Source organism: Castanea sativa, chromosome 8, assembly GCF_040712315.1.
Source record: "Castanea sativa cultivar Marrone di Chiusa Pesio chromosome 8, ASM4071231v1".
Lineage (NCBI taxonomy): Eukaryota > Viridiplantae > Streptophyta > Magnoliopsida > Fagales > Fagaceae > Castanea > Castanea sativa.
This window is the reverse complement of record NC_134020.1, coordinates 40890122-40899767: the sequence shown is the minus strand read 5'-3', so window position 1 is coordinate 40899767 and position 9646 is coordinate 40890122. Positions and strand designations below refer to the sequence as shown.

The following is a 9646-nucleotide window of genomic DNA, read 5'->3' as shown; positions in this document are numbered from 1 at the left end:
TCCAGATTATCAAAAAATACATAAAATTGTTGACCTTTTTCTTCCCAAAAGTATCTTTACAATTTAAGACACGTTCCATAGAAATATGGAACAATGGTGTGCATAGGTCAGGTTGGTTAGATTTAGGAGATTTTCCAACCCAACTCACTCTCATTGGGTTGAGCAATCTTCAACACAATCCATGCTAAATTTAAAAATCAACCCATCCCAAAAGGATCAAGTTGGGTCGGTTCATTAGCTTTGGAGCTAATTTGGTTGTCCTAATAATAATAAAAATGGTTTTCAATCAATAAATAAATACAATTTACTCAATTGAGCATAATATTCAATTTCATAAAATTTAGAATTAAAAATTAAAATAAACTAAACTAATAAATTCAAACTAAATCCTTAAATTTAAATTAAATCAAACTAACAAATTTAAAATATAATTTTATTTAACTATTAATATAATGGGTTGGATTGTGTAACTTGGGTTGAAAACTTTGTCTACCCAACCCAAAACCTCAAAATAAACTTATAACCTAACCCAATTCATCAACTTATAAAAGGCCATCTTGAAAGAGTCCAAATCTTCTGTCTCATCAATTGTGCTCTACTTCATGCTTCACCAATAAAACTTGGATAACTAACCCCTCTCATTAAATGAGATAACTCTGATTTTAACACTACTGGCGTTAATGTTAGAATCCCTTTCTTTTCTTTTTTCTTCCGCAGCTTTTGTTTCTTCTCTCTGTTTCCGGCTTTTGGTTTTCTTTTTCTTTTTTCTCTTCACCATGTGGTTGAAGTTAATAAGAAAGAGACTTTGAGTTTTGTCTCTTGCTGCAGCTTTTGTTTTTGATTTGGACTCTTCCCTTTTTTCTTTTTTCTTTTTTTTTGGTAAACTTTGGACTCTTGCTGCAGCTTTCTCCCAAAGTTTTAGTCCACTGCCACAGAGGTTCCTTTTGTTGAAATTCTTAAATTAGTACCAACCACATTTTCAATCTTTTATAGGACAAAAGAAATCTTATTCTTACGCCTAGAATCAGAATTATTGATAAGAGGAAAGGTATTGAGCTTGACGGATTTGATGCCATAGTATAGTAGGTTTGTGAGTGTTCAGATAGTCACAGTTGAACGCCATTTTAAAGTACTAAGAGCATTCACAGCAGTGGAGCTAAAAATTTAGCAATTTAGCTCCACTAAAAGTTACTTTATCTATTTTACCTACACACATGCTGCAGCAGTGGATCTATTTTAGCTTTCAACACAATAAAATAATATAAACATCACAATAAAATAATATATCTACCACAATAAAATAATACATTTCACTACAATAAAAACACCACAATAAAAAAGGTAATGTGAACACAAAATAAAAAATTAATTTTTTTTATTTCATGAACGTGCACATCTATCTATAGATGTGCACTGTAGCAATGAGCTAAAAAAATATAGATTTAGTTCCACTGCTGCATGCTTCTTTTTGGTGTTTTGGTGGAACTAAAATAGCTATATAGCTATTTAGCTCCACTGCTGCAAGTGCTCTAAAGTTTGATTCTATAAGCTGGAAATTATACACCAAAATTTAAGAATAGTTAAAATTTTTGAGGGAGTTATTTGGGAGACTGTGCTTTTGTTGTATGGATTGCTTGACAAATACCCCTCATGGTTTCAAGGGACTCTTATAGCTGCAGATAGATACCTTCCCTCATAATGTGGCTTTTCCCATGTTTAAGAGTGAGTGAGTGTGGCTTTTGAGTTTGTGAGAGTACAATTACAATTACATAGAACTGAACAAGCACTCACCTCCCGGACCCTCTTCTCGTTCTTGTTTTTTTTCTTCTTTTTACTTTCTCACATTATGTCTGTGGAATTAATGCATAGCTGTGAAAGTGAATTCCTTTTAGCTTTTCTTCGATATTCTTAGCTGGTTTCTCAAATGGATTTTGCTCATTTCTCAATTTTGAGATCTGGATTCTGAATTTTTTTTTTCTTCAAAGGTTCTTAATTTTTGTGTTACTTTTTCAATTTGAGGTTCCAAGTTCCAAACTTTAATGGCTCCAAGATTGGACTTTTCTAACTGGTGGGCAAAAGATGCCTGTAAAGGAAACCCAGTGGTAGTAACAATGGAGAACCCAAATTTCTCAGTTGTGAAGATTGATGGTTTAGACTCTGCCTTCAGGCCTGTAGAGAAAAGTAGAGGCAAGAATGCAAAGCAAGTGACATAGGTGTTGCTTCTCAAGGGAAGAGTCCAAAATTTACCACAAAAACTGCAGCAAGAGACAAAACTCAAAGTCCCTTTCTTGTTAATAGGGTGCATGGGTTGGGTTGGGTCAAGTTGAGGGAATTTTTTTACCCAACCCACCATGGTGGGTTAAAAAAAATTCAACCCAACCCAAACCAACTCATATGGGTTGGGTTGAATCCATGAGTTAGACAATTTTTTTTATTACTATTATTATTAAATTGAGCAGAAAAAAAAATATCACACCTGCCACCTGAATTGATAAACAAACTATACATTAATATATGAACTAATATTCCAACTCAGTTATACATAAGGGCGTGCATGGATCGGGTTGGGTCAGGTTGAGAGGATTTTTTGACCCAACCCACCATGGTGGTTTAAAAAAAATTCAACCCAACTCAACCCAACCCAACCCACATGAATCGAGTTGAACCCATGGATTGGACAATGTTTTATATTACTATTATTATTAAATTGAGCAGAAAAAAATATATCATACCTACCACCTAAGTTGATAAACAAAATATACATTAATATATGAACTAATATTTCAACTCAATTATATATTAATATATGAACTAATATACATTAATATTGGCTTTTATATAGGATAGGAGGAAGAGCTGATTATTTATAATAAAAAAATATTAATTATATAATATATTTTAAATATATGGGTGGGTCGGGTCGGGTTTGGAATTTTATGATCCGAACCCAAACCGACCCACTATCAAAAAAAATTTTGTAACCCAATCCAACCTATCAAGTCCTAAAAACTGACCCAACCCTGTGGGTTGGGTTGGGTCGGGTCGGTTTTGGCAGGTTGAGAGGTTGGTTGCACACCCCTACTTGTTAACGTCAACCACATGGAGAAAGAGGAAAAAAAAAAAAGAAGGGATTCTAACATTAATGTCAGTAACGTGAGTGTTAAAGTCAGAGTAATCTCATTTAATGAGAGAGGCCAACTGTCCAAGTTTTATTGGTGGAGTATGAAGTGGAGCACAATTGATGAGACAAAAGATTTGGACTCACTCCTGAAGCACCAAAGAGATTAGCTTGGGTTGGGTATGGATGGTGACTTAAATACAAACCCCTATTTGAGGTTTGATTAATATATATATATGGGTTCGGTTAATGTGTGCCACATTAAGCCATCCATTTTTTGTAAAATTTTAAAGAAAATTGAAAAAACTGTCAATACTTTTTTAATTCTCGAGAAATTTTTTTTCAAAAATGATTAATTATTGTGTGCCCTAAGGGTACACATTAACAAAATCCTATATATATATATATATATATATATATATATATATATATATATATATATATATATGGCCTCTGGTGCAAACTTGGTAGGCTAACAATTTGAGTGTTAATATTCCAGTTGTGTTAAGCTAAGACGTAGTATAGTTGCTGTGTAGGCTAGCAATTTTAGTGTTAAAATTCCAGATGCGGTAAGCTAACATATAGTCTAGTTGCTGTGGCACAAATAAGAGAAACATTTGACGAAAAGTATCTAGACTCATGCCCATGTTGTAAGAGGTCAGGGAGAGTTTTTTTTTTATTTTTCAATTATAAAACTACATGTTACAGTTCGTTTGAGATTTTTTTAAAGAATGCTTCATTCATTCTCTTATTTGGAAGTTTAATAGAAAGGATTAAAATGGTTAGAAGATAATGCCCATTCCATTCCGTTCCTACAATCCTCTCAAAAGTAGGAGGAACACTCATTCCTTCATAATGAATGAAGGTAAACTTGATTTTATCCTTATTCATGGGGAAAAACAAATATAAGTTGAACGGTAACAATAAAACTATATATTTCTTAACTTTCAACACCTCCATATAACTTCTCAAAACAAATTATAGAAAATACACCATATTCCAATTTATTCCATGGTATTATTTTATAAATTCTCTCTTCCATGTCATTTCAAAAGGAGTGCTCTACGTCTCTATTCTGAGACCCTTATAAGACAACTCAAATATGCAACTCCCTCCATAACAATGAACCAATATAGGAATTAGGAATATGATATATTGCCCACAAGGAGATTTGTAAAAATTAGATATTGACTTATATGTCCAAGCTACCTTGAGAATTAAAAACCTGCTCTTTAAGTCTTTAACCTCTATTCTAATTCGCATTGCTCCAGCAATAGAATCTTTTCTTCTTGTTAACTGCGTTTATAATTTCTTCTATCATACACTATCTATACACAAAACAGCAAAATACCATAAGAAATGTAAAAGTAATATGATTCAACATACACCTTCAACCAAGTCACTCAAAATTGCATCACGAGTCATGAACCAATTCATGCGCTGAGGAGTTCTATAAAGGCTATCCCTCAATCCTCACATCACTGCATGCCATGAAAAGTCAGACTCCGAAAGACCATGAATGAGCTTTTACAGCATTGAGGAGCACATCAACAATGATAAATCACCAACAACTGCACCAAGTTATCACAGGCATCTGATTGCTTCTCGTCATTGCCAATGGCAACCTTCCCTAGGGAAGAGTAGTCTCCAGTGGAGTCAACATAATGAGCACATAAGCAGCAGCACCATCTAATCATCTTCACTCTCCCTTCGCCAATCTTGATCTTCAAACAAGTCTTCAGGTGGGTCATACACAACCATACCAGGAAAAAGTTCTAAGAAGTCATCTTTCACCTTCTCTCTCAACTCAGGGTATGGAATGAGCCCTTTCAATATCACCCGAAAAGGCAATGAGATTGGAGGATCAGGAGATTGTCTCATTTCCTCATATATTTCCATTGCCTCTGAGGGCAATCCACTATCTGAAAAGGCCCTAATAAGATCTCCAAATGTATGTTGATCAAAGAGAACCTCTTCTCTCTTCAGGTCTTCCCAAACCCTTTTTGCTTCATCGACATTTTTGTTCCTCGCAAGCATCATAAGCATGTCCCTGTAAAAGAACATGTCTGGCCGATACCAAATTTCTTTTCGCACCACATCATATAACTGTGGAGCATATATTACAAGATAGTCACACATTGTGCACTCTTTTTTTTGGGGGGGGGGGGGAGGATTTTAAATCAACCAATGAAACATTAAAAAAGGCACAATACATGAGTTCTAGCTAAATGGCACCACCTCCACTCCTTAAAAGAATGGGGTAAAGGGTGAAATTATGAATTTTCAAGAACTACTGAATGCTTAGAGAGAGAGAGAGAGAGAGGAGCAGCTAGCAATTCAGATCACTTTTTCTTATGAGTTACTTTGATTTGTGGCAACTTGTCGTGCATAGAAACAATTAGCTCAGCAGCTTAGAAAATGCAGCAAATAGCCTAAATAACTATTGTGAAGTGGATTATCAAAAAATAAAATAAAAAACTATTGTGAAGTGTGCTTGCAGGGAAGCTTATACCTCAATTACAAAGCTATGAGATGTCAAATACTATGAGTTAGAGATAACAAAACCATCAAGGAAATGAAAGACGCTAGTTAAGTTACTGCATTTGTTATTAGCATAGTACAAGTCATGCAAGAGATTGATTAGATGAGTATTGTTCCACTGCTTTTAAAAGAATTGTTGTTACTAAACCTGACTAATACAACAACCACACTACCTTTGAAACCAACCAGCTGTATTTATCTTACTATTGTGAACACATAAGGGCTAGAAGCCTATAACACTGCATTCAAAGATCACTATGTAACATAAGGAATCAGAAATCTTACAAAGGTCATCACTTTAATTAACAAATGAACTTACTAGTTAGTACTTAGTATGCTATGCTCTTCTATATCTGGTAAGACAAATTGAAATTTAATAGAGGTATAGATTTTGAATCCATTCTTAAATTTTCCCTTTTCCTACATTTTGTCAAAAATCAAGCAGAGGAAGAGCAATTCTTCAAAAATATAAACTTTCCCATTTCCCCATTTCCAAAATCTCACATTTATCAATAACCAAACAAAACATGACCCAATAAAAACAACCCCCCAGTAATGCAATAGATGGAATACGAATCCGAAATTAAAAGTATTGAAACAGCAAAAAAAAATTATCTATTCCTAAACTTTCTTGGCAACCAAACAGAACCATTGTTAAACTTACCTTCATGCAGAGGAAGACCTGGTCTTGTCTCTGGAACTCGGCGAGAACGGCGAAGAGATCAGACTTGAGCAAGCGAGAGACATGGGAGCGAATGAAGCGGTCGAGTCGGACCGAGTTAGAGCGGAGCCTCTTGAGCTCTTTGGCCACAATGAGACCCTCCTTGCCCATCTCCTTCTTTCTTCTCCATATCGATAAGCTCGGGCTCGAGGCCAACCCTGAAACATGTCGAAACAACCATTGTTGTTGTGTGTTTTTCGAGATAGAGAAAGTGTTTTCGAAAAGCAAAAAAGGGTTTTGTTTTGGGAAATTAGGAGAGGATGAGGATGAAGATGAAGAGGGTTTTCTAAGGAGAAGTCGAGCGTGACGCAGCATTTAAGGTTTGTTCGACTTCGATGCTCGCTCTGTTCTCTCTGGAAACCTGGGATTGGTTTTCTGGTCATTGAGAGTGAATATAAGTAATAAATAAATAAATTTTGAGTAATATTCTGATTTAAATTATCAATTTTTTTTTTTAAGGTTTCATATTGGGGTAGAAATAGCTTTTAGAATAAATTACTAACAGGTCAACTATTGTTAAATGTTTAATTTGGTTATTAACTAGTATTAATTGAGTTAATTTGGTTTCTAAACTTTCAAAATCGAAATCATTATTATTTTATTTTTTATAATTCGATATTTAGGAGTGAGGTTTTTAATCGGATAGATTTGAATGGTAATGTTTCAACTTTCAATTGAAAATATTATGTGTCAATTAAGTCACAAAACTCTTGGCAATTAGGATCATTATTTTGAAAATAAATTATTTTTACTTTTTTAGATCATGCTACTAATTTCATTAAATATTGATACTAAAAAAAAAGTTTATTATGTATGCCCCTTAATAAACAATTTTATGAAATTTTTTATGAGAAAATGTAAAAGTGATTAACTTTGTAACAACTTTTTCAAATTTCTTACAAAACGTTTCCTATAATGGATGATTAATATATGTCCTAAAGGCATGCATTAACTAAACCAAAAAATAAAATAAAATAAAACTATCAATTATATCAAAATCTCTCTAACTTTTAAAACCAAGTCAACACATTTTTTTCTTCTCAAAAAATAAAATAAAATAAAGTCAACACATTTTCATACTTAAATTTTAGGGCAAACTACATTTTTTTTTCTAAAAAAAAAAATGTATCAATTTGGACATTTATGACGTGGTTAACAGTCAAAATAAAAAATTAGTTTTCGTTGATATGGTAACAAATTAATTTTTTACTTTGGCCATTTGTCACTTCAGCAATTTTTGTCCAAAAGACAGTGGCAAAGAGTAAAGACTAAATTGTCATGTCACTGAAAAGTTATGGAACAAATTAAAATATGGTGTAAAGGATAAAGATTAAATATGTAACTTACCCTAAATTTTAACGTAATTAATAGTTTTTTTAATATAAGATATAATTAATAGTTGCAATTGCCTTAATTTTGCAATAGTTACATTTTTTATAATAATTTTTTAATGTATGTATATATTATAGAAATTTTTAATGTATACAGTACACCTTATAAATGTTGGGAATAATACACAAAGTAATAAGGGAAGAGCAATGATAACACAAAAAACAAACAAAAATAAATAACTTGGAGTCACAATATTTGCCCCCACACTCATGTTACTAAAGGGTTATCGCAAACTTGTCTCCGAAATGCAATCAAGTTGTTAGGTTCTACAAATAACAATTTTTGATGATAACCACAAGATCAAGTGAACATAAGTCTCTATTTATACCTATAGAGTTATATTTCATCAAAAGACACATATGGAGAATCAAAATATTTCATAAAACCATTCACAATGCTTGAAAACTCTTTAAACATTCAGAACAATTACCAAAAAAAATTATGTAGAAAACTCAGTTTTATGAGTTTTGGTTGGTCTAGAGTTCCTTTCGATCGATCGAATTCTTTTTTCGATCGATTGAATAGGAATCAAATAGCGATCGAATCATCCAGTGACTCCAATATTATTTTCTTCATTATTTCGATCGATCGAAAATCCTTTAGTTTGAATTTCACTTATCAAATTCCAGAACTGGAATTTTCACTTTATGAAACAATACTCTCCAAACTCAAACATCATTATTACAACCTATCCATGTATATACCTAGATACACAACAATAAATAGAATTAGAGTATAATATGTGCTTACGTACATAAACATTTAACAATAGTAATGATAAGTTGGTATTGCCTAAATGAGTGAGGTGGTCATCTTCACATTTGCACTAATATTGGTATCGATCGAGCAAAAGTTTCGACCAATCGAAAATCTTTAATTCGAATTTCACTTAGAAAATTTCATAACTTGAATTTTCATTTTATGAAACAATACTCTCTAAACTCAAGTATCATTATTACAACTTATCAATGTATATACCTGTATATACAACAATAAATAGAATTAAAGTATAATATGTGCTTACGTACATAAACATTTAACAATAGTAACAATAAGTTGGTATTACCTAAATGAGTGAGGCGGTCACGTTTGCACTAATATTGGTATTGGTTTCACAATTAAACTAAAACACAAAGTTTCAAATAGGGGTGTGCAACCAATCTACCAACCCACCAAAACCAACTTGACCCAACCTAACCTGTCGGTTTGGGTCAGTTTGTAGGGCTTGGTGGGTTGGGTTGGGTTACAAATTTTTTTTTATAGCGGGTCGGGTTGGGTTTGGGTCATAAAATTCCAAACCCACCAAACCCGACCCGACCCACCCATATATTTAATATATATTTAAAATATATTATATAATTAATAAAATTTTTAAAATAACTAGCTATTCCTGTCTTATATAAAAACCAATTAATTCACACAAACTCTAGTAAATTACTATTGTTGTTTAGTCATTAGTGTTGTTTGCCTTTAAAGAGTTACATTGATACTAATCTTTGAGTTTTTTTTAAAAAAATATATATTTATACTTATATTTTTTCTACTCAATTTAATAATAATAATAAAAATTTGTCCAACCTATGGATTCAACCAAACCCATGTGAGTTGGGTTGGGTTGGACTTATGTGATGGGTTGGGTTTGGTTGAATTTTGTTGACTCACCATGGTGGGTTGGGTCAAAAAATCTCCTTAACCCGACCCATGCACACCCCTAGTTTCAATGAATTTATCTGTTTTTGAAAGATAATGTTTGTATTTTGTTAGTCTGTAATTATGTGTTTGAATTTAATTATATAATATAATGTATAACTAAGTTTCGACTTATTTTCTTTAATAATAATAATAATAAAGAAGACAAAAATTTCCTCAAAACC

General features: G+C 32.6%; 1 protein-coding gene across 1 annotated transcript; it reads right to left on the bottom strand.

Annotated features, from left to right (window-relative positions):
* Positions 1-4335: 4335 nt before the first annotated feature.
* Positions 4336-6776, bottom strand: LOC142606850 (pentatricopeptide repeat-containing protein At1g62350). The gene is made up of 2 exons (XM_075778207.1): positions 6324-6776; positions 4336-5224 (listed from the first exon to the last, which is right to left on the bottom strand). Exons 1-2 carry the CDS (start codon positions 6693-6695, stop codon positions 4808-4810), a joined length of 789 nt encoding a protein of 262 aa, XP_075634322.1. The 5' UTR covers positions 6696-6776; the 3' UTR covers positions 4336-4807.
* Between the last annotated feature and the right edge of the window lie 2870 nt (positions 6777-9646).